This window comes from Theropithecus gelada, chromosome 6 (assembly GCF_003255815.1).
Source record: "Theropithecus gelada isolate Dixy chromosome 6, Tgel_1.0, whole genome shotgun sequence".
NCBI classification, from domain to species: domain Eukaryota; kingdom Metazoa; phylum Chordata; class Mammalia; order Primates; family Cercopithecidae; genus Theropithecus; species Theropithecus gelada.
Window position 1 is genome coordinate 123,074,823 of NC_037673.1, and position 26,117 is coordinate 123,100,939.

Consider the following 26,117-nt stretch of genomic DNA (forward strand, 5'->3'; position numbering starts at 1 on the left):
ACGGAAGTTGACTTACAAAGGCTATGCTAGGATTTCCAGTTGCTTCTAAGGAATGCAAATCAGACATTACTGATTTGAACCTCTCTGTTCCTAGTTCAGTGCTACAAAAGGTCCAGTGTTAGCCAAGCGGGGCAGCCATAGCATCAGTCTAATGTAGGGCTGCACGGCTTGGCTCAGTTACCTAGGTCAGTCTTCCGAGGTTCAACCTAGCAAGCATGAGCACTAATACTCAAAGTGGCTGCTGCTTAACATGCTCCTGCATATACCACCATAATTATCTGAGCTATTGCAAGGCCAACACAAGCACTAGATACCCAGAATGCAAGAAGTCAAAGGCCGACTCATGTTTTAAATGACACTTAGATAATATTTCACTCTGCATTGTACATGTGGGAGTTGTATTTTGTAAAATTTTCTCATTAATATGAAAAACAGAGTAACTTATTGCTCCTTTTTGAGATTGCCCAGTAAGTACAACGGTATATTAAAAGTGTGGGAAGGCGAGGAAACTAACACTTTAGCCACACCAGTATGGGTTGTTAAGACTTGACTCCTGGAAAACTCACCTAATCAAAGTCTAAGCTGATAAGAACCTCAGCTTTTATCCCAGTTCAGCACGATTATAGTCCACGTCATCTTAGTATCATGCCAAGTAAAAGCAGCAAGACACAAAAGGCCACATATTATATAACTACATTTATACAAAATGTCTCAAATAGGCAAATCCATAGAGACAGAAAATTCTTTAGTGGCTGTCAGGGCATGAGAGCAGGGTGAATGGGAAGAGACTGCCAATGGGTATGGGATTACTTTCTGGGCTCATCAAAATGTTCTGGAAAAAGATAGTGGTGATAGTTGTACAATAGCCTGAATATTTTTAAAACCACTATATTGTACACTTTAAAAGAGAGGATTTTATGGTATACAAATTGTGAATTATATGGCAATTTAAAAAGAAAAAAACAATTTTACTAAAAAGAGGCTGTGTTCCCAGGGTTTCCTTTTTCGGTCAGCTGAGAAACTCAGACAATAGGCTAGGTTCTCGGCAGGCAGTGAGACCCCAGACTACAATTTCATAGCTTTCTTTGTAAGTAAACACCTTGACAAACCAAGTGTCAGGAAGTCACAGGCTGCCCCCCATTACAGCAGTTTGTTATTTCAGGATATAAACACCTTAGAAACAGTACCTCTGGGCAATTAAAAAGACGATTCTTATTCATCCTCCAATAGAGGTTAGGCATTAATACAATAAGAACCCAACAAACTCCATAATAATAATGATTTCAAAAACCATTCTCAACTCCTTAGTTAAAAGTGAGTTCATTATTCTAGTAACGATGATTCTAGTTGGTGAACCTGGGGTCCTTCAACAGAGGATGCTCTCAGCCTAATAACCTACCCAATATCTGCTCCACCACAAGTCAAGGAACAAATCGCACCAGGCAGCTTGTTGTCCTCCAGAACCTTGGCTATTATCCTAGAAAGGAAAAAGCAATTATTGAGGCAATAATTTAATTTCTGAAGTCATTTTTTTAAAAACAAGGAATAAATTGCAACCACTTGACTCTCCTTTTTTCAACTTTCTCTCCCGTCCCTCAAATATACTACTCTCTTGCTTTTTCAGCCCACTTTTCAATTTCTAAGTCACTGTTCCTAAATGGCCTTCTAACATTAAGAACACTCTTATACCAGACTCTGCCCTCAAACATTCAGACCTGGATTTCTCCTCACATATTGAAAATGCCATTTTCAAAAAACTATTAGCAGAATTTTTTTTTTTCTTTTTTTTGTCCTAAAAGAATCTTGAGGCCAGGTGTGGTGGCTCATGCCTGCAATCCCAGCACTTTGGGAGGCCGAGGCTGGTGGATCACTTGAGGTCAGGAGTTCAAGACCAGCCTGGCCAACATGGTGAAACCCCATCTCCACTAAAAATATAAAAATTAGCCAGGAGTGATGGTGGGAGCCTATAATCCCACCAACTCAGGAGGCTGAGGCAGGAGAATCGCTTGAACCTGAAAGGCAGAGGTTGCAGTGAGCTAAGATTGTGCCACTACACTCCAGCCTGGGAGACAGAGCAAGACTCTATCTCAAAAAAAAAAAAAAAGAAGAATCTTGAGAAGAAGAAAAGAACATAGAACATAAATAGAAGACACAAAGCATTGTTTAAGTAGCTCAAATTGTCATTGTTTTCAAGTATTTTCTACCAAACTGTGAGGACACATCTGGTTCAAGACAGCAGACTGATCACTGGGCCATTTATTTATTTATTTAATTTATTTATTTTGGTCTTACACAAATCTATTAAAATGTGATTAAAAAGGAAAATAAAAAGGAATAAGACCTAGAACGATGAAGGAAATTAGAGGTGGTCCCCACCAGCAAATAAGAGATTTAAACACATCTCTGCAAAGCAGAGTTAGAGAAGTTGTAAAGCACAAATTGGGGAAGAGGACGGGATCCTCAAAACCTAAAGTAAATGCCACAGACACAAAAGAAGGAGCTGGGGCCACCCTGCAGAACCCTGAAAGAGCTTGGGGCTAGTTCCCACCAAACCATGTCGGTCAGAAAATATCAGCGCCCTGCAGGCTACAGAATTGTGGACAAGCAGAGGTTTTTCTCTTGTTAAAATGAGAAATACACTTAAATGCTACTTAAATCTGATTTTGAGTTATTAAAAAAAAATGGCTAAAATAATTCTGGTTTCTCTGAAAAAGGATTCCATTCATTTTGCGTTTCCAGAGGACCAATAGAGCAAAGGTTATTTTCATCAATCATCTCAACTTACTGGCTACTTTCCAATTTGTTTAAACTTCAAAAAGACCCAAATCCCATACTCACTTTCATAGAAAAGGTACCATTATCACACCTAAGTTCCCCTAAAATACCCTTTATAGCTGTTTTCTTTCTTCCTTCCAATCCAGGATCCACTCAAGGATCATGAACTCCAGCTCTCATGTCCAATACCAGGTTTCAGGATGTACAATTCCTTCCAGGGATTTCGGGTGTCTATATTGTCTGCACAAGTAGACTGTACTCTCTTTAAGGGCAAGGCTTTTGTTTTGTGCCTATGCGTAAAGGTTAACAAACCCCTACCCCTAAGATGAGACTCTAACTTTAAGTTGAACTCTAGCTCTGTTCTCCGTGTTACCTGGAAAGTGTCAGAGTGTCGTCAGTGTTTCTTAGACAACCCGGCTTATGGTAAAAATGACCCCTGCCTGGTCACTTCCATCTGAACTGGGATAACTATCTATGAGCTATTAATGGGAATGCCATGCTTTTTGGCCTTTCCTGAGTGCAGTGACACTTGTAACTGCATGTCCCTGTGGCCCCTGAAAGCTACAATTGTTACAAGAGATTTTTGTTTCTGTGGGGCATTAGGCTTTAAGCCAGGGTAAACCCCACACCTCTCCAATGTGGCTCTCACTTCCTTGTACCTACGTGACTATGACAAGAACACTGATTGACGAGGAATACCTGATGCCACCCTCCTGACAAGCCATGCTCCCGTACTATATCCTTCTGAATACACAGAAGAACCATATGTGGCCTGTGGTCATCTAAGGAATCTGAAAATTTAGTTGAACTTAAGAAGACCTCCTTGTGGCACTGCATCACCCTTAGTTAATTCCAGCAAAATGTAGCATCATTTTACTTACTATCTTCCATTACAAAAGCAAAGAACATTTTCAATGCTTTGAAAACTATCAACCCGCACATAAACTCTCACACGAACATTTCAAATTCTTCAACTCTTTAAAACAAAAAAAAAGCTTAAAGCAAAACCGGTATCAAAATGGACAAAATTTTAACCAACTACTTCGTAACAATTGTTAGTTCACTACTTCCACATTAATTATTCTGCTGGTTTTTTGTTTGTTTGTTTTATTTTTAGGCCACGGGCAGGGGTTCATGCCTGTAATCCCAGCACTTTGGGAGGCCGAGGCAGGCAGATGACTTGAGGCCAGGAGTTCAAGACCAGCCTGGACAACATGGTGAAACCCCATGTATACTAAAAATACGAAAATTAGCTAGCCAGGCACGGTGGCTCACGCCTGTAATCCCAGCACTTTGGGAGGCTGAGGCAGGTAGATCACGAGGTCAGGAGATTGAGACCATCCTGGTCAACATGGTAAAACCCCATCTATACTAAAATACAAAAAATTAGCCAGGCGTGGTAGCGCATGCCTGTAGCCCCAACCACTCAGGAGGCTGAGGCAGTGGAATCGCTTGAACCCAGGAAGCGGAGGTTTCAGTGGGCCGAGAGATCACGCCACTGCACTCCAGCCTGGCGACAGAGCAAGACTCCGTCTCAAAAAAAAAAAAAAAGAAAAAATGAGCCAATCATGGTGGCATGCACCTGTAATCCCAGCTACCTGGGAGGTTGAGGCAGGAGAATCGCTTGAACCTCGGAGGCAGAGGTTGGAGTCAGCTAAGATTGTGCCACTGCACTCCAGCCTGGGCGACAGAGCGAGACTCTCTCTTAAAAAAAAAAATTAGCCTGGCGTGGTGACCCACACCTGTAATCCCAGCTACTCGGGAGGCTGAAGCATGAGAATCTCTTGAACTCAGGAAGCAGAAACTACAGTGAGCTGAGATGGCCCCACTGCACTCCAGCCCGGGCAACAAAGACTCTGTCTCAAAAAAAAATAAAAAATAAAAATTAAAACAATTACCCTTGCTCTTTTCCAGCCCACCACTTTCCAATTCCTAAGCCACTATTCTAAATAATTGTCTAGGCTGGGTGCAGTGGCTCATGCCTGTAATCCCAGCACTTTGGGAAGCTGAGGCAGGTGGATCACGAGGTCAGGAGATCGAGACCATCCTGGTCAACATGGTGAAACCCCATCTCTACTAAAAATATAAAAATTAGCTGGGCGTGGTGGCAAATGCCTGTAATCCCAGCTACTTGGGAGGCTGAGGCAGAAGAATCACTTGAACCAGGGAGTAGGAGGTTGCCGTGAGCTGAGATTGTGCCAGTGTGCTCCAGCCTGGGTGACAAAGCGAGACTCCATCTCAAAAATAATAATAATAATAATAATAATAATCTTCTAATATGAAGAACCCTCTTGCCCACAGACTCCACCCCAATTTCTCTACTAATAATTCTGAAATCAGAATGCAGACCAGGCAAGCAATGGAACATCAAAGGTACATCCTAATCCTACATGGGAAGGCACCCTAACTCTATACATCCTCCAAATTCCAGAATGATACATCAGTCACATTGCTTTTATGACTTAATCAGAGCTCCCAAGTTCTCAAATACAAGTAAAACACTAATAATTGTTTAACCAAAAGATGCAATACATTTCAGTGTTAGATGGATCAGCAGATTAGTATAATAATCAATTTTGTTAACACTCTATTAAGCAAAAGCAATGTAAGTATTAACTGTATAGAAATCTATTCTCAAAACCATTAACTTGTTGAATAGTGAGAAAATATAGCTCCTAAATTGCAAAAATTTCCTTTCCACTGAAGATGCTTTTATTTTCCAAGTGACAAAATAATGTCTGCAAGTGTTCAATCAATATGTCAATATCTGGCATGTTTCCAAAGAGTTAAATTAAATGACATGGCACTGAAAGCACTCTGTATATAAAAATAATATTACAAGCAAAGGAGAAAGAGGTTATCCAAATTCCATGCTATGTGACTCTTTGACATCAGATTAAAAAGTCATGGCTATTAATCACCCTTTCGATATCATTCCATACCCAGGAAAAAGAAAGCCACACGTACTTACTTTGTGACAGCCACACTAATGAGGGAAGTGGTTGGAGCTCCTTTCCTTAAGAAAGTTAAAACAAAAAAAGAAAAAGAAAAACTTATTGACAGAAACCATAAATACCTTTTATTATCAAACAGACGCAAAAGTGTGAGAAAACGCTCTGTCCAATCAGACAACTGACAAATGAGTCTAGTAACTGAAATACAAATCTGTCCTTTAGCTGGGTGTCTTTGAGACCAAAGGAACAACAAAACTTTCATGAACACAAAAATGGCACCAAGCAATTCTGAATCAGCTTGCTGCACTAATCGCAGGAATCATTACATTAACCTCAGCCAATTATGGGAAATGAGTGAAGCAGAAATCTACCAACGTGCTGCATTAACTAAACTTTCCTTGGAAAACTCAGAGAGCCGAGGAAAACTACACAATGAGCCTTTTTTGGATTAGAATGTAGGAAAACATGAGTTTGCTTCATCACATGGTGCAAATTATTAGTCCTCCCAAATATGTCCTATTTTATAGTTTTTGAATAGATTCAACTGAGTACCACACATTTAAACTAAATTAGTAACTAGTAGAACAGACGTAAGCAAAATGAGCCAAAAACAATTGTCCTGATTTTTCTCATTGAATTTCTTCCACTGAACACAAAAGCAAAAAACAAGTAACTGTTTGCCATCTATAATATACAGACATTTTTACTATCAAATATTTTGTAAGTTGAAAAATTTAAGACGTAAATGAGAACATTGACCAAGTGCCTCAGAATTACTTGGGAGTTTACTATCAAAGTTTTACTAGCCAGGTGCAATGGCTCACACCTGTAATCCCAACACTTTGGGAGGCTGAGGCAGGTGGGTCACCTAAGGTCAGGAGTTCAAAACTAGCCTGGCCAACATGGTGAAACCCCATCTCTACTAAAAATACAAAAAATTAGCTGGGCGTGGTGGCACATGCCTGTAATCCCAGCTACTTGGAAGGCTGAGGCAGGAGAATTGCTTGAACCTGGGAGGCGGAGGTTGCAGTGAGCTGAGTTCACACCATTGCGCTCTAGCCTGGGCAACAAGAGTGAAACTCCATCTCAAAAAAAGATAAAATAAAGTGTTACTGAAGAAGCCAGGTGTAGCGACACACACTTATAATCCCAGTTACTCATGAGGCTGAGGCAGTAGTATCTAGAAATGCTATTTTTATCACTCACTACTAGAGAGGAAAGTGAGCAGGTCTTACCAGAGGCAGACATTTCCACAGATCATGGCAATGGCATTGTTCCAGCCATACACTGCCACAGGGAAATTGAATGCCGTGATGATTCCAACCAGGCCTACAGGATTCCACTGCTCAATCAGCGCATGGCCAGGTCCTGAGAACAGGAAAAGGATGCAACATGCTGAAGCAAGTTAATTTAATGTCCATCAAGTTAATAAGAACAAATGTATAGCAGACCGGAGAAGATTTCAGGTGCCTTATAGTGGGATATTGCTATACAGCCGTGGGATATCAGTACATTAACTAATGTACAACAAAAGTGGTTTACTTTTGTAAATCATAATGATATTCATTATGCCTCTGATCTTCATAGGACTCTGCATAGATCAGAGCAGTATCAGTGCACCTGGGAGACAAGGACACTTTCTAGAGATGATGGGTGCCCTAGGTGGTATGAACACAAAGGGCAGAACATGACCAGGGCACAGGGACTTAGGCCCACGTTCTTTGTTTTGTTTGGTTTTGAGTCAGTCTCACTCTGTCACTCAGGCTGGAGTGGAGCGGCGCTATCTCAGCTCACTGCAACCTGCACCTCCCAAGTTCCAGAAATTCTCGAGCCCCAGCCTCCTGAGTAGCTGGGATTACAGGCACACACCACCATGCCCAGCTAATTGTTGTATTTTTAGTAGAGAAGGAGTTTCACCATGTTGCCCAGGCTGGTCTCAAACTCCTGACCTCAAGTGATCTGTCCATCTTGGCCTCCCAAAGTGCTGGGATTACAGGAGTGAGCCACCACACCTGGCCTCCCATATTCTTTATGTTACCTGATGAATCCCTGGGCCAACATCTCTGAATTCGAGACAAGATGGCTCATTTATTGGTGGAAGATGGGACGGGAGAGTTCTAATAATTTTATATATATATGTTGAATAAATGAATTATGCAGGCCAGGCGCGGTGGCTCACGCCTGTAATCCCAGCACTTGGGGAGGCAGAGGCGGGCGGATCATGAGGTCAGGAGTTTGAGACCAGCCTGACCAACATGGTAAAACCCCGTCTCTACTAAAAATACAAAAATTAGCCGGGTGTGGTGGCACATGCCTGTAATCCCAGCTACTCAGGAGGCTGAGGCAGGAGAATCGCTTGAACCCGGGAGGCAGAGGTTGCAGTGAGCTGAGATCCTGCCATTGCACTCCAGCCTGGACAACAGAGGGAGACTCCATCTCAATAAATAAATAAATAAATAAAATGAATTATGCATATCTTTATATTCACTATAAGAAAACTAAAAATACAAATAAGCTTAACAGTGGCTCATGCCTGTAATCTCCAGCACTTTGGGATGCTGGGACAGGAGAATCACTTGAGCTCAGTTTGAAACTTGGATGAACATAGCAAGACCCCTGTCTCCACAAAAAAAAATTAAAAATTAGTTAGGTATGATTGGTATATGCCTGTAGTCCCAGCTACTTGGGAGGCTGAGGTGGGAGAACTGCTTAAGCCCAGGAGGTTGAGGCTGAAGTGACCTGTGATTGCACCACTGCACTCCAGCTTGGACAACAGAGTAAGACCCTGTCTCCAAAAAAAAAGAAAGAAAAGAAAAAGAAAATACAAACAAAAATATTGTATTTTAAATACAAACTTTAAAGTCACCCATTATCCCTCAAGGTGTTTATTTTAATTAAAGGCAGATGGAACAGTATAGAACCATACCACAGGAATACAATGGTTCACAACTCCTGGTTAAAACCACAGATCAACTGGAAAGGCGGCTGTCCCAGCCATCAGTCTTTCTGGCCACACTCATATTGCTAGCTAGGATGGGGGACCATACCAGATGCAGCACCTCACTCCTGGGCCCTCCTTAATCTAGGCACCTTAATCCCTAGAGATGAAGTGCTGGCACAGCCTCTGCCTGGTAGGGCTCTCCTCCTCTTCTGCCCTCCCATCTCTGCCCTGATGTCACCCCCTTGCTTATAACCCTCTGGAGTTTGGATACCTACTGTAGCTATTCTCAGAATAAAGTCCAATCTCCTTGTCAGAAAAAGTCCCTTCCCAAGGTTCTCTTTCCAGTCCACCTGCCCTACCACTGTACCCTGCAGCTGTGCTGAAGAAATGCAATCCCCCCAAATAAGCCAGACTCGCCCAGCTTTCACACAGGCGTCTTCCCTCTTTAAAACAACTTCCAGCACTCCACTCCTTCTCCTCTTTGTCCCATTTGGGACCTTACCTTGGCTGACCGTCTCTTGAAGGCCTTCCCCGACTGCACTCACGAGGCTGGGTTAGGGGCTCCCAGCTACGTGCCCACCATCCTACCGTCTACTCCCTCATATTACTTACCATTATGGAGTATGCTGGATATAATTACCTGTTTATTTATCTCCCACTGTAAGGTAAAATTTATAAGCTTATAAATCCCTTGAGGACAGGGACTATGCCTTATAGATTGAGTATCACCTAGTAGATTACCCGGCACCTGATAGATGCTCCGTAAGTATTTATTGAATTAATAAAGCCAAAGTTACCCCAAAGCTTCTACATAGATGAGTAAACTACTTTAAAAAAAAAAAAAAAAAACTGTAAGCTAGGTGTAGTGGCTCATGCCTATAATCCCAACACTTTGGGTGGCCAAGGCAGGAGGATTATTCGAGCCAAGGAGTTCTAGACCAGCCTAGGCAACATAGTGTGACCTCGCCTCAACAAGAAAAATTTAAAAATTAGCTGGGCTTGGTGGCGTGTGCCTGTAATCCCAGCTACTCAGAAGGCTGAGGTGGAAAGATTGCTTGAGTCCAGGAGGTCCAGGCTGCAAGAGGTCATAATCACACCACTGCACTCCAGCCTGGGTGACAGAGATCCTATCTCAAATAAACAAACAAAAATGTACAAGCAACTGAGAAATGTTTTAATTGTGAGGCAGGCATCATAGTAGGTATAAATCAAAGGAGTTACCTGCTTGCACATGTACATGTCCCCAAATTGGAGGTTTATTAACCTTTTTTTGAAACGGAGTTTTCCTCCTGTTGCCCAGGTTGGAGAGCAATGGCGTGATTTTGGCTCACTGCAACCTCCACCTCCCAGGTTCAAGCGATTCTCCTGCCTCAGTCTCCCAAGTAGCTGGGATTACAGGTATGTGCCACCACACCCAGCTAATCTGTATTTTTATTAGAAATGGGGTTTCTCCATGTTGGTCAGGCTGGTCTTGAACTCCCGACCTCAAGAGATCCACCCACTTCTGCCTCCCAAAGTGCTGGGATTACAGGCGTGAGTCACCGCATTGTTATTAACTTTTTTTAGCTGGAAAAAAACTCCTGAAACTGTTCAATGACATAAAATTAATATTGGATAATGGGAATCATTGCTAGATATCTAATTAAGGACATTAACTGTATATTAAAAAGACTCCCCCAACTCTTTCTACAAGAAGGGAATTTACTTAATATTCGGAGAAAAAGAGAAAAATATGATTTTTTAAAAAATATTTATTTCCTGATTATAAATGTAACCTAATAACCATCATGGAAATTTAGAAAATATAGAAAAATAGAAGAAAATCCACTACTAATAATTCTGCCACAGAGATAACCACTGCTACCACTTTAGCATACATTTCTATCCCAGCATTGCCAATACAGACACACAGTCACCTGTTTTGCTCCATCCACATTGCAAACATCAAAAATCGCACACACTCTTAACTGCGTTTTTTTTGGGGTTTTTTTTTGTTTTTTTTGAGATGGAGTTTCACTCTTGTTGCCCAGGCTGGAGTGCAATGGCACAATCTTGGCTCACGGTAACCTCCACCTCCCGGGTTCAAGTGATTCTCCTGCCTCAGCCTCCATAGTAGCCAGGATTACAGGCATGAGCCACCATGCCTGGCTAATTTTGTATTTTTAGTAGAGACGTTTGTATTTTTAGTAGAGACGGGGTTTCTCCGTATTGGCCAGGATGGTCTCTAACTCCTGACCTCAGGTGATCTGCCCACCTCGGCCTCCCAAAGTGCTGGGATTACAGGTGTTAGCCACCATGTCCAGTTTTTTTTTTCTTACTCTTGCTGTCATCTTATTATCTTCATCGTTAAAACCTCAGAGTATAAGATTGGTTCTTACAGAACAGCTTATAATAGCAAAACACTGAAAACAACCCTACATATACATCATTTGGGAACTGACTAAATAAATTATGGTCTCTTTATATCAAAATAGACAGCAGCAGACACAGATGAAGGAAGCCCCTTAATAGACTAACATGAAAACAATTTCCAGCCTGACAGAGTGGCTCACACCTACAATCCTAACACTTTGGGAGGCTGAGACAGGCAGATCACCTGAGCCCTGGAGTTCGAGACCAGCCTGGGCAACATTGCCAAATCTCACCTCTACAAAAAAATTTTAAAAAGTAGCCAGGTATGGTGGCGTGCACCTACAGTCCCAGCCACTCAGGAGGCTGAGGTGGGAGGACTGCCTGATCCTGGGGTTGTTGAGGCTGCAGTGAACTGTGATCGTGCCACTACATTCTGGCCTGGGCAAGACAGTAAAATCTTGTCTCAAAAAAAGAAAACAAAAAAACAATTTCCAAGATATATTATTGAATATAAAAGTATAAAACAGAATGTATAGTTTGCAGCCGGGCACAGTGGCTCATGTCTGTAATCCCAGCACTTTGGGAGGCCGAGTCAGGTGGATCATGAGGTGAGGAGTTCAAGACCAGTCTGGTCAAGATGGTGAAACCCCACCTCTACCAAAAATACAAAAATTAGCTGGGTGTGGTGGTGCACGCCTGTAATCCCAGCTACGCGGGAGGCTGAGGCAGAAAATCGCTTGAACCCGGGAAGTGGAGGTTGCAGTGAGCCGAGATCACGCCACTGCACTCCAGCCTGGGCGACAGAGCGAGAGTCAGTCTCAAAAAAAAAAAAACAAGAATGTATAGCTTTCTACATATTTGGCTGTACATGCTCTAAAAAAGATACACAAGGGCCTAGCAGGGTGGCTTACGCCTATAATCCCAACTACTGGAGAGGCTGAAGGGGAGGATCACTTGAGGCCAAAAGTTTTTGAGACCAGCCTGAACAACACAGCAAGATTCTACAAGTATAAAAAGGACACACAAGAAATTGAAAGCATTCACTACTTCCATGGGGTACTATGGCTTAGCCACAGGGGTAGGAGGGAAACTTTTCATCCTTTACCCTTTTATTGCTTTCTAATTTTCTGATATGAATCTTCACCTCTTCAAAAAAAATTAACATTAGTATAATTTAAAAACAAGTAAATAAAACCTTCCTGTAAACGTGTGGGTTAGGGGAAGACAACCTTCACATACATTATTTTTAGTACATGCTAATAGTCTACTAAAATTGGCTTAGTTTTTTCCCCTTATGATTCTACATTTAGGTCATTTCTAATGTTTTTAATTGATGCCACAATGAACTTCTTTACATATAACTTCTGTCTTATTTCAGATTATTTACTTAGATTCTTAAAACTGGGCTCTTTAAAGTTACAGCTCTTTGGGTATATTTCCAAATCATTTTACAGATGAGTTAAAAGTGTCTAACCATGCACTTGCCAACATTAGGTTTTATCTTTAAAACAAAAAGGTTCTTGATCTAACATTTTCATGTTTTAATTTGCATTTCTTTGAAAGATTGAGGATATTTTCACCTATTTATGTCACTTTAAATTTCTCTTATGGCCGGGCACGGTGGCTCACGCCTGTAATCCCAGTATTTTGGGAGGCTGAGGCGGGCGTATCATGAGGTCAGGATATCGAGACCATCCTGGCTAACATGGTGAAACCCTGTCTCTACTGAAAATACAAAAACATTAGCCGGGCGTGGTGGCGGGCGCCTGTGGTCCCAGCTACTTGGGAGGCTCAGGCAGGAGGCTCAGGCAGGAGAATGGAGTGGACCTGGGAGGCGGAGCTTGCAGTGAGCTGAGATGGCGCCACTGCACTCCAGCCTGGGTGACAGAGCAAGACTCCATCTCAAAAAAAAAAAAAAAAAAAAAAAAGAAATTTCTCTTTTGCACAGTCCATAGCCAGAGTACTTTTTTTTGTTTTTGTTTTTTTTTGGAGCTCTGTATATCAGAGTACAAAACTCAGCTTAACTAATTTCATTGCTTACTTTCAGAAGGCAAGATAGGTCCTCCAATCATCCGCGATAAACCAACAGCATAGTCACAGATATCCACATATTCCTGAACTTCACCCACACCTTCCACTAAGATTTTCCCCATCTCCAAAGACACCTAGAAATATAAAACAACAAGCAGAATTTTTCCAACAGAATTCACATTATAAACATTAAATTAAAGAAAGGAGGAAGCAAAACATATTTTGTAAATGTAATAAACTGAAGAAAGTCTGTTTTATTTTCCAAAGAATTTTCAAACACAAGAATTGCCTTCACTTTTTCCTGTCTACCTTGTTAATCTTTCCTCTAAGGAAAGAATTTTTAAAATACATAAAGTACAACCAGGCGCAGTGGCTCATGCCTGTAATCCCAGCACTTTGAGGGGCAAGGCGGGCGGATCACCTGAGGTCCAGAGTTCAAGACCAGCCTGGCCAACATGGTGAAACCGCGTCTCTACTAAAAACACAAAAATTAGCCATACGTGGCGGCGCACACCTGTAATCCCAGCTACTCGGGAGGCTGAGGCAGGAGAATCGCTTGAACCCGAGATAGGGAGGTTGCAGTGAGCCAAGATCCTGCCACTGCACTCTAGCCTGGGTGACTCCGTCTGGAAAGAGCAAGACTCCATCTCGAAAATAAATAAATTATTAAATAATAAATAAATAAAATATAATATAAACTACTTTTCTTAAATACTCATCTACCCAAGTGTGGTGGCCCATGCCTATAATCCCAGCACTTCAAGAGTCTGAGGCAGGTGGGATCACCTGAGGTTAAGAGTTCAAGACCAGCCTGGCCAACATGGTGAAACTCCATCTCTACTTAAAAAACACAAAAAATTGCTGGGCGAGGTGGCTCACGCCTGTAACCCCAGCACTTTGGGAGGCCGAGGCAGGCAAATCACAGGTCAGGAGATCGAGACCATCATGGCTAACATGGTGAAACCCCGTCTCTACTAAAAATACAAAAAAATTAGCCAGGCGTGGTGGTGGGCACCTGTAGTCCCAGCTACTCAGGAGGCTGAGGCAGGAGAATGGTGTGAACCTGGGAGGCAAAGCTTGCAGTGAGCCGAGATCGTGCCACTGCACTCCAGCCTGGGCGACAGAGGGAGACTCCATCTCAAAAAAAAAAAAAAAAATACAAAAACGTAGCCAGCCGTGGTATAACAAGCCTGTAATCCCAGCTACTCAGGAGGCTCAGGCAGGGAAATTGCTAGAACACGGGAGGCGGAGGCTGCAGTGAGCCAAGACTATACCACTGCTCTCCAGCCTGGGTGACAGCGAGACTCCATCTCAAAAAAAAGTTTAAAAAACCTCACAATCGGCGGGGCGCGGTGGCTCACGCCTGTAATCCCAGCACTTTGGGAGGCTGAGGCGGGCGGATCACAAGGTCAGGAGATCGAGACCATGGTGAAACCCCGTCTCTACTAAAAATACAAAAAATTAGCCGGGCGCGGTGGCGGGCGCCTGTAGTCCCAGCTACTTGGGAGGCTGAGGCAGGAGAATGGCGTGAACCCGGGAGGCAGAGCTTGCAGTGAGCCGAGATCGCCCACTGCATTCCAGCCAGGGGGACAGAGCGAGACTCCGTCTCAAAAAAAAAAAAAAAAAAACCTCACAATCTTATACATAGAAAAGCATGACAGCCTTATTCTCCACTCAAAGAATGGGGTATATACTACAAAAATACTTTACCAAGCTTCCTAGTACTTGGATCTTCTCCCGCAAGGCATCGCCAATCTGTCTTACAATTTCTCCTCGTTTTGGAGCAGGAATCTAAGAAAAGAATGCAATTTTTGTTTCTGATTCAAAGCATAAATTCACGTCTATAACACAGTATTGGATGTGTGCTGTAAAAGAACAAAGTACAATCATATCAAAGACTTTTGATCATATCAAGACTGTGATATGGCCAGACACTAAAGCTAAAATAAGAAGCAAGGCATTCCTGGAGCAAATACCTACTGGAAGGCACAGAGGAGAAGAAAAGGCAACAAATAACTACAAATTGCCATCAGGGTTATAAAGACAAAGGAAATAAAAAGGAAGCTGAGGAAGAGAAAAACAGCAAGATTGGAGGGGAAATGGGTAAGTTACTTTACCTAAAAGGTTGGCAGGAGGCCGGGTGCAGTGGCTCACACCTGTAATCCCAACACTTTGGAAGGCTTGGGGGGGGGGGGGGGGCAGATCATGAGGTCAGGAGTTCAAGACCAGCCTGGCCAACATGGTGAAACCCCGTCTCTACTACAAACACAAAAATTATCTGGGCATGGTAGTGTGCGCCTGTCATCCCAGCTACTCGGGAGGCCGAGATGGGAGAATTGCTTGAACCTTGGAGGCGGAGGTTGCAGTGAGCCGAGATCATGCCACTGCCCTCCAGCCTTGGCAATAGAGTGAGATTCCATCTCCAAAAAAAAAAAAAAAAAAAGGTTGGCAGGAAAAATCTCAAAGGAGGTAATATTGAAGCTGAAACCTGAAGACTGGGAAAAGTAAGTCATAGGAATATTCTTCCCAGGGATAAGAAAAAAACATGTAAGAGGGATCCATGGAAAATAAAAGGGGCTGATTGGGAAAGCCAGTATGTCTAAAGCCAGAAGCTTGTAAGGTGTTAGAATCTTACTCCAGGTGCAATGTGAAGTCTTGAATGGCTTTTAAGGTGCAGAATAAGAGGATTTGCTTTAATTTTTAATATGCTATCAGACAAGTAGAGGATATGTTGAAGGGGAAAAGAGTAGAAGCAGGGAGATCAGTTAAGACTGTATTATAGGCCAGGCGCGGTGGCACACGCCTGTAATCCCAGCTTCGGGAGGCCAAGGTGGGTGGATCATCTGAGGTCAGTAGATCAAGACCAGCCTGACCAACATGGTGAAACCTTGTCTCACTAAAAATACAAAAAATTAGCCAGATGTGGTGGTGGGCACCTGTAATCCCAGCTACTTGGGAGGCTGAGGCAGGAGAATCATTGGAACCCAGGAGGCGGAGGCTGCAGTGAACCAAGATCATGATCATGCCACTGCACTCCAGCCTGGGCAACAAGAGCAAGACTCTGTCTCAAAAAAAAAAAAAAAAAAAAAGATCACAGAGACTTAGTCTTAAGATTGCAGCGGTAGCCGGGCACGGTGGCTCATGCCTATAAACCCAGCACTTCGGGAGGCCAAGGCAGGCGGATCACAAGGTCAGGAGATGGAAACCATTCTGGCTAACACAGTGAAACCCCATCTCTACTAAAAATGCAAAAAATTAGCTGGGCATGGTGGCGGGCACAAAAAATTAGCTGGGCATGGTGGCGGGCACCTGTAGTCCCAGCTACTCGGGAGGCTGAGGCAGGAGAATGGTGTGAACCTGGGAGGCGGAGCTTGCAGTGAGCCGAGATCACACCACTGCACTCCAGCCTGGGCGACAGAGCGAGACTCCATTTCAAAAAAAAAAAAAAGGATTGCAGTGGTAACAAGGGGAACAAGTGGATTCAGGGTCTATTTTGGGAGTAGAATTGAAAGGACACACAGATGCAGGAAATGAAGAGCATAAAAGAACTCAGGATGACTTCCAGGTTTCTAGCTTCAATAGCTAGGTAGATGGAAGCATAATTACTGGGATGAAGAAGACTTGAAGGGAAACATCAGGTTTGGGGGGTAAAGAGCACAGCTTATGTCATAAAGTTCGAGATGTGATTCATGAATGAGACACAATTTTTCCAACTGTGACCATTACTCCCTCTCTCCCATTAAGTTCTTCCCAATTCTGCCTCTCCTTCAAAGTACAGCTAAGGCTGGACGTGGTGGCTCACATCTGTAATCCCAGCACTTTGAGAGGCCAAGGCAGGTGGATCACTTGGGGTCAGGAGTTCAAGATGAGCCTGGCCAACATGGTGAAACCCCATCTTTACTAAAAATGCAAAAATTAGCCGGGTATGGTGGCAGGTGCCTGTAATCCCAGCTACTCGGGAGGCTGAAACAGGAGAATCACTTGAACCCAGGAGGGGGAGGTTGCAGGGAGCTGAGATCCCACCATTGCACTCCAGCCTGGATGACAAGAGCGAAATTCCATCTCAAAAATAAAAATAAAAAAATAAAGTACAGGTAAAACGAACACTCCCCTCCATGAAACCTTCCCCCAGGCAGAGGCCAATCATACCCTCCCCCTAACTCCCACTGCGCCTAATCACAGTACTGCTCACACTTGCCTCACAGAGCTTGACTGTGAGCTCAAGGCTTTTCCTTGCTCTCTCTTCTCCCCAAGTGTATTATCATGTCTTAGCACAGCTTTTCTGGATGGTCACTTTGCAATCTATTAACATTTAAAACATTCCTATCCTTTGTTTTATTTATTTATTTATTTATTTTTTTGAGACGGGGTCTCACTCTGTTGCACCCAGGCTTGAGCGCAGTGGCACAATCTCAGCTCACTGCAACCTCCGCCTCTTGGGTTCAAGTGATTCTCCTGCCTCAGCCTCCCAAGTAGCTGGGATTACAGGCGCCTGCCACCACGCCCAGCTAATTTTTTGTATTTTTAGCAGAGATGGGGTTTCACCATTGTTGGTCAAGCTGGTCTCGAACTCCTGATCTCAGGTAATCCACCCGCCTTGGTCTCCCAAAGTGCTGGGATTACAGGCATGACATTCCTACCCTTTAACTAAGCAGTTCAGCTTACAGAAACTGAGCTTATACATGAGTATGCAAAAGTATAGGCACAATGATATTCATTGCAGTGCTGTTTCTAGTAAAGAAAAAAATAAAACCATCCAACTGTCCATCAGCGCATGATTGGTTAATTATGGAACAGTGATAAAATAAGGTCGATTTTTATGGGAAAACATTGAAAAGCTATGATAGGATAATAGAAAACAAGAAAACACTTATGGTAACTAAACTTTTGCTTAAATTTGGAGGAACATATACCAAGCTGTTCACAATGGTTTTTTCTGGTGAGTGAAATTATAACAGATTTTCATCCACAATTTATATGTTTGCAATGTCTGTCATTTTCACAATATATGCACACTTTTGGAAACAGGAAACAAAACCTGTAGCATTAAATCAATCAGCACGCAACCTATACATTTCCTAGCACATGGTGTGGATTTAATGATGTTTCAATTGAATTTAGTAAGCACATTTATACATTTAGTTAAGTTGGTTAATTTCAACTCAGAATGGCCAGTATACATGGCCTTTTACCTCCCATTCTGGACACATTTTATTCAGTCAGTCTTTCAACAAATAATCATTGCACATGTTCTATGTGCCAGATACTGTGCTAATCCCTGGATACTCTACTGCAAATGAGGCAGTTACAATTCTTGCTCTCTATAGAGTTGACAGTCCATGGGGATGATAAAAGCAAGAAACAGGCAAGTACAATCTAATGTGGCAAATGCCACGAAAGGGGAGCTAGATTTCACAACTGGAGCAATCTGAAGTAGGCTTTTTACAAGTTTAGAGTTTAGGGCTAAGACCTAAAACATGCCACATGTTGTGAAGAGGTAGGCAAAGTAGAGGAAAAGCATGGGGATAGAGGGGTACAGAGCATACGCAAAGGCTAAAAAGCAAGAGAAAGTGGTTTTGGAAAATTATGGCTGGGGATGGTGGTTCACACCTCTATTCCCAGCACTTTGGGAGGCCGAGGCAGGTGGATCATTTGAGATCAGGAGTTCAAGACCAGCTTGGCCAACATGGTGAGCCCCTGTAAACACAAAAATTAGCCACATATGGTGCCCATAATCCCAGGTTCTCAGGAGGCTGAGGCAGGAGAATCACTTGAACCCAGAAGGCAGAGGTTGCAGTGTGCTGAGATCACACCACTGCACTCCAGCCTGGGTGACAGAGTAAGACTCCACTCTTTCTCACCAGAGATGAGAGGAAAAATGAGGACACATGGGGATGCAGAGGGCAGAAATGGGCCCCATTCTGTGCTGAAACTGGCTCATGGAAGAAAGCAGCAAGTATATTCCTTAGAAAGAAATCAATTTCTATAAACTACCTTTCCATATGTTTCACTTTGTTTCCATTTCCCTTAAAGAAAAATGTTCCCTCTGAAAACTTCTAGAATTGGCCAGATGCAGTGGCTCATGCCTGTAATCCTAGCACTTTGGGAGTCCGAGGCGGGTGGATCACTTGAGGTCAGGAGTTCGAAACCAGCCTGGCCGACATGGTGAAACCCCATCTCTACTAAAAATATTTTTAAAATTGGTGGCGGGCGCCTGTAATCCCAGCTACTTGGGAGGGTGAGGTAGGAGAATCGCTTGAACGGGGGAGGCGGGGGTTGCAGTGAGCCAAGATGGCGCCATTGCACTCCAGCCTGGGCAACAAGAGCAAAACTCTGTCTGAAAAAAAAAAAAAAGAAAAGAAAAGAAAAAGAAAAATTCTAGAATTAACTCAAATGAACTACATGAAACAGTGGTTTGTCCTAACACAGTCAAGGCCAGCCAAACGGACGAGGGCCAAGCAGAGAAGCCTCACGTGAGGGAGGATCGAGACAGGAAAGCTTCTGTGACGAGAAGGGGGTCAAGCTTTGGTCTGTTCTTACTGAGCCTCTCTAAGTCCCTGACCTATTGGCAGGCGCCCCAGAGCACAGTTAGGAAAAACTCTGCCTCTTTGCTAAACCTTGAACTCAATTGCTTAACTCAAAATCAAACAAGTAGGATCCCCAACAGACTCTACTATTACCCAGTAAAGCAACCTGTTCCCACTTAGCACCCCCATTCTATTTATTGGGAGGTCTAAAAAGCACCAGAAGTATGAGAAAGGATATTAGGTGCAGAGGCTGGCATGGTGAGCAAGAATTGACTGCCAGATAAGATCCTGAATGTGAAAATAGCAACCAAAAAAAGTACAGCCCGATATTTAAGAAAGATCATAATGTCAGCTGGCACTCCCTAGGGCAAAGATAGATTTAAAAACCAGTTCATTCCAGGTGCGGTGGCTCATGTCTGCAATCCCAGCACTTTGCGAGGCAGAGGCGGGCAGATCACTTGAGGTCAGGAGTTCAAGACCATCCTGGCCAACATGGTGAAACCCTGTTCTCTACTAAAAAACACGCAAAAAAAATTTTTTTGCAATGGCTCATGCCTGTAGTTCCGGCTACTCAGGAAGATGAAGCAGGAGAATTGCTTGAGTCTAAGAGGTGGAGGTTGCAGTGAGCCAAGATCATGCCACTGCACTCCAGCCTGGGCAAGAGAGCAAGACTCAGTCTCAAAAAAAAAAAAAGAAAAAGAAAAAAACAGTTCAGGAAAAGACAAGATCCTGAATTCATATAAACTCTTTTTTTCTTTTTCAAATGTGTTTGTATTTACCCTGGATAAATAGACACATACAATAGACGCTTCTAGTCAGAAGACAACATGTTAAGTTGCACTAGCATTCAAAACAGTATATGCAAAGAGTGAACCCTCATGTAAATTGTGTACTTTAGTTAATAATAACACATCAACAATCGCTCATCAGTTGTAACAAAATATGACATACTAATGCAAAACTTTAATAATAGGGGAAATGGCCAGGCCTGGTGGCTCATGCCTGTAATCCCAGCACTTTGGGAGGTTGAGGTGGGCAAACTGCTTGAGCCCAGGAGTTTGAGACCAGCCTAGGCAACAGAGCAAAACCTCATCTCTACAAAAAATACAAAAATTAGCCAGGTGTGGAGGAACATGCCTGTAATCCTAGTTACTAAGGAGGCTGAGGTAGGAGGATTGCTTGAGCCCAGGTCGAAGCTGCAGTGAGCCGCAAGCTGTGAACATGCCACTGTACACTAGCCTGGGTGACAGAGTGAGACTCTGTCTTAAAAAAAAAAAAAGGAAACTTGGGAAGAGGAATGAGGGAGTAATGGAAATTCTGTACTTTCTACTTGTTTTTCTGTAAACTTAAAACGGCTCTAAAAAATAAAAGTCTATTAATTTTTTTTTTCTTTGAGAGGGAGTTTTGCTCTTGTTGCACAGGCTGGAGTGCAATGGCTCGATCTCAGCTCATGGTAACCTCCACCTCCCAGGTTCAAGTGATTCTCCTGCCTCAGCCTCCCGAGTAGCTGGGATTACAGGCGCACACCACCACGCCTGGCTAATTTTGTATTTTTTAGTGTAGACAGGGTTTCTCCATGTTGGTCAGGCTGGTCTCGAACTCCCAACCTCAGGTGATCCACCCACCTTGGCCTTCCAAAGTGTTGGGATTACAAGCGTGAGCTACCGTGCCTGGTCTATTTTTTTTTTTAAGTATAAATGTATAGGAAGGCCGGGTGCAGTGGCTCACGCCTGTAATCCAAACACTTTGGAAGGCCAAGGCAGGTGGATCACGAGGTCAGGAGTTCGAGACCAACCTGGCCAGCATGGTGAAACCGTCTCTACTAAAAATACAAAACTTAGCCAGGCCTGCCACCCACTCTGGAAAGTGAGGAGCGCCTCTGCCCAGCCGCCGCCCCATCTGGGATGTGAGGAGCGCCACTGCCGGGCCATCCCAGGGTCTGGAAAGTAAGGAGCACCTCTGCCCAGCTGCCCAACTGTCTGGGAAGTGAGGTGCCCCTCTGCCCGGCTGCCCACCATCTGGCAAGTGAGGAGCACCTCTGCCCGGCCGCCACCCCATCTGGGAAGTGAGGAGCGCCTCTGCCAGGCTTCCCACCGTCTGGCCAAGTGAGGAGCACCTCTGCCCCGCCGCCCCACCATCTGGGAAGTGAGGAGCGCCTCTGCCCGGCTTACCACCGTCTGGCCAAGTGAGGAGCACCTCTGCCCCGCCGCCCCACCATCTGGGAAGTGTGGAGCGCCTCTGCCCCACTGCCCACCCTCTGGCAAGTGAGGAGCGCCTCTGCCCGGCCACCCCATCTGGGAAGTAAGGAGCACCTCTGTCTGGCTTCTGCCCTGTCTGGGAAGTGAGGAGCGCCTCTGTCCAGCGGCTGTGCAACCTTTCAAGTGTGAAGTGACAGCCTTGTGTGTGATCTTTTCTGTCTTCCCCAAGTTTGCATTTTCGACATTAAAGCTTACTTTTTAATTAAAAGTTTTAAGTTGGAGAACATATTTAAGAAAAAAATTAGCCAGGCCTGGTGGTGCACACCTGTAGTCTCAGCTACTTGGGAGACTGAGGCAGGAAATTACTTGAACCTGGAAGGCAGAGGTTGCAGTGAGCGGAGATCACACCACTGCACTCCAGCCTGAGTGACAGAGCAAGACTCCATCTCAAAACAAAAAAGTATATACGTATAGGAAAACAACAATTTTAAAAAAAATTACGCAGCTGGGCATGGTGGTTCACATCTGTAATCCCAGCACTTTGGGAGGCCAAAGAGGGCAGATCATTTGAACTTAGGAGTTCAAGACCGCCCTAGGCAATATGGTGAAACCCCATCTCTACAAAAAATGCAAAAAAATTAGCCAGGCATGGTGGTGTGTGCGTGTAATCACAGCTACTTGGGAGGCTGAGATGGGAGGATCCCCTGAGCCCAGAAGGCAGAGGTCACAGTGAGCTGAGATTGACTCACTGCACTCCAGCCTAGGTGACAGAGCCAGATCCTGTCTTTAAAAAAAAAAAAAAAAAAAAAAAGCAGTAACTCTAGGATGGTATGCAATACAATCATCACAGGTCACAGGTCACAAAATTTTATACACGCCATGTATATATGAACGTACAATAATCACAGCTATGAAATAAATACATAAAAGACTGAAAGGAAATGCACCAAAACCTAAACCTAATAATCATTTTGCATTGCAGAGGTTGGGGTAAGGGGACTAAATTTGTTTATCTTATTTACAGCATCAATCTTTTCTTAAAAAAAAAAAAAAGAAAAAGAATATTTATTACTTTTATGATCAGAAATAAATAAAAGTAAGTTTTTGAAACAATGAAGGATACTGTTTTGGACACTATTCTCTATCCAGGTAGGGTGAACTTTACCTAGCACACTGTTTACTTGTGGAAGTGGTATTTTTCTGCCCAAAGACACTTTTGATTGTGTATAATGGAACCCGAGGCCATACTTCTATCCATAATTAAAGTAGAGGAAAGATGTGCTTCATGCTTTACACAAAGACGTCTCTTGGCTGATTTAAAAAAAAAAAAGAAAAAAAAAAAAGCTTCATCCAACCCAGGGCTCTTCTGGACAGGTTGCCACTCTGCAACCCACCCCAACCCCACCCAACCCCCCTTGCAATCATTGACTCAGAGAAAACACTGCAGCTCAGCAGTCCCTCACCCAGCAGCACAGGGTTTAACTCAAATGGATGGAGGCTTTTCCTGTGCCAGGCTCTCCAGTAAACACTTTAAATGATTAACTCATTTAACCCTCCCAGAAGGCAGGCACCCTCAGTCTTTTCTTTTTACAAGACAAAGCACACTGAGGATGGGGGTAGTGGGAAGGTTGGGAAATCAGGCTATCCCGGTTCGGTTTGCCTTTACTCTCCCCTTCTCAGGAGCCTAGCCCCCACCTAGTGATGAGTCAGTGTGGCCAGCCCAGCACCAGTCACAGTTCCTAAATTTGCTCTCCACCAATGGTGGAGACTCAGAGACCAAGGAGGCTGACTCTGCCTCACAGCCTCATTAGACAGTCAAGGAATATGAGCTTCTGGCCCTGAGAAAGGGATGCTGCCACTGCTCTTTTTTTTCCTTTTTTTTTTGAGACGGAGTCTCACTCTGTCGCCCAGGCTGGATGGAGTGTAGTGGTGCTATCTTGGTTCACTGCAGCCTCCGCCTCCCAAGCTCAAGCAATTCTACTGCCTCAGCCTCCCGAGTAGACTGGATTACACGTGCCACCATGTTTGGCTAATTTTTACTACAGACAGGGTTTCACCACGTTGGCCAGGCTGGTCTCAAACTCCTGACCTCAGATGATCCACCTGCCTCAGCCTCCTAAAGTGCTGGGATTACAGGTGTGAGCCACCAGGTCCAGTCTGCTGCTGTTCTTTAAACCAGGAATGCTGACCTATTGCTGAGATACTCCCAGACAAATCTGGCAGGGGGTAAGAGGAGGAGCAAGTGAATATATCTAGCATAGGTCTTCTATTCATTTTCTATTTAATTATAAATTCAAGTAATTTCAGTGAAGAATAGTGTTCACAGCTCAAGTTTATACTATACCAGCACAAAGTTTTAATTCATTTAAATTTATCCATTCAATGAATGGCAAGTACAGAAAAGGCACTACCCTAGAAATATGGCAGAGGTGTTACCAAGACAGCAGGAGCCCTAGTACAGTATCACAGCCCCCAAGGAGCTCACATTTTAACAAGGCAGCACTGACCTGCTTATCAGATGTTTATGTATCTCATTGCTTACAATAGGCAAAGTGACCTCTTCTGAATTCTAGAAACAAAGGTCATACTTACATCTGCCCAGATTTTCCATGCTTCTTTTGCTTTCTTTACAGTTTCTTCATAGTCTGCCACACTGGCCTAAATTAAGAAGTAGGGGGACAGAGAGGGGGAAATAAAGAAAAGTGATGACAATCTTCTAGAACACACAAATATTTTCAGAAGAGAATTGGAAAATCTCTAGGGTTCTCTAACATTTATGGCTGAGAATGATTCCCACAGTCTACACTCCCCAAAACTAGCTAGAACCCGGTAAAACAGGTTGGAATCCAGCTATGCCTTAAAACCTTGCTTTTCAAAGCAAATCTGTCAGCTTCATCTGAGAACAACATGTGAGGCATATTAGAAATGCAGAACCTTGAGCTCCAACCCAAACTTCAGAAATCAAAAGCTTCATTCTAACAAAATCCTCAGGTACTTCAGAAGCACTGTCTTAAATGGCCCTCTGCCTAGTCTTTCTATGCTTCGCCTTTTCTATGGTTCTTTCCTTTCCACACCCCCACCCAAGGGAGGACAGTCTCCCCCAGACAGTCCTAAATGTCAAATGAAAAATAAACACATTATTCTCTGCATTTGTGATTTTGTATTATTCTTCACCTGCCTAACTGGCTTCTGCCTCTAAAGAAAGCCTGCACAAACTCCTTGTGTGTAATTTGAATTAAACACACACACACACTTACCTGTCGGACTCTTGCTATTGGCTCATTGTTAGCAGGGCAATAGGTCGTAATAACCTTAAAACAAAAGGATGATGATCATGTATAGAAAACGTAATCCCTTCTGAAGTAAGGGAATAGACCAAACTTCAGGGGAAAGAAAAAGAAGAGAGGAAAAAATGATATAATATCCAAACTCAAAAACCTTAGGTTAACTTCTGTTACATATAAACCACTCTACAGAGGTTGTCTTTCATTTCTGACTTAAATATTAGAAACTACCTTTACTGCAAAACTCTCCCCTGACATCTCAATATTAGGTGTATAAACAAAAGCTTTAATGTAACCAGTTATTTTGCCTCTTTTTCCATTAATAACAGCCCAAACTGACTAGTTTTAGTTATTCCTTCTCTCCCTTACTAGTGACAAGTCATCTCTGCTCAGAGATGAAATGGCCAAGGTGGGAAAACCATGGGAAAGGCCTGTGTCCACACCAGTTGGAGAGGTCTCAGGTCAACAATGAAAGGGAAAATCAAGGCACAGCTAAAAAGGCCTAATGATCAGATATCACATGGAAATCAAGATTAAACACTGAGGTTTGAAGAGCAATTAAAATTATCTGTATCTCCTACAGCCACTAATAACCAAAAGGAAGTGTTCCCTTTACCAAGGCAGGTTCATTATATAATATACAACGTCCAACAAAGTTTAACTGTTATATAACATCTTCTTATAAACAATTTTCTTTTTAAAAAAATCTGGGCGATAATAACCTTACCTTTCCTTTGTATTCTATAAAACGTTGTATTGAGCAGTAACGGGCATCAGGCGCGGTGTTAAGCCCTGGGCAACGGAGAAATGCTGAAAACCCAGTCCTCAAAGGAGTTCACAACCCAACGTAAAACATGGCAGGATTTCAGCAAGTCCGAGCTTGCAAACTCCCAAGGAATTCAGGAAGAAAGATAACTTTAAACTACACTGAAGAACGTTACTTGCGGTGCATGTCACAGGTGAAGAGCCAAAGTTAAGCTCTAAATTAAGATCAGTTGCACCCCTCAATGTGCCACATTTCTCACTACAGATCCAAGACCACAAGGTTTTAAATA

At 43.3% G+C, this 26,117-nt stretch overlaps 1 protein-coding gene across 2 annotated transcripts in view; it reads right to left on the bottom strand.

Moving 5' to 3' along the window:
• Positions 1-26,117, bottom strand: part of ALDH7A1 (aldehyde dehydrogenase 7 family member A1) — a 53,403-nt gene that overhangs the window by 26,317 nt on the left and 969 nt on the right. For both annotated transcript variants that reach the window (XM_025388074.1, XM_025388073.1), the window contains exons 2-8: positions 25,036-25,089; positions 24,371-24,436; positions 14,764-14,844; positions 13,064-13,187; positions 6,965-7,097; positions 5,747-5,791; positions 1,400-1,477 (exon numbers count right to left, since the gene is read on the bottom strand). In XM_025388074.1, coding sequence (XP_025243859.1) covers positions 1,400-1,477; positions 5,747-5,791; positions 6,965-7,097; positions 13,064-13,187; positions 14,764-14,844; positions 24,371-24,436; positions 25,036-25,089 — 581 coding nt within the window. The remainder of the gene's footprint in view (positions 1-1,399; positions 1,478-5,746; positions 5,792-6,964; positions 7,098-13,063; positions 13,188-14,763; positions 14,845-24,370; positions 24,437-25,035; positions 25,090-26,117) is intronic.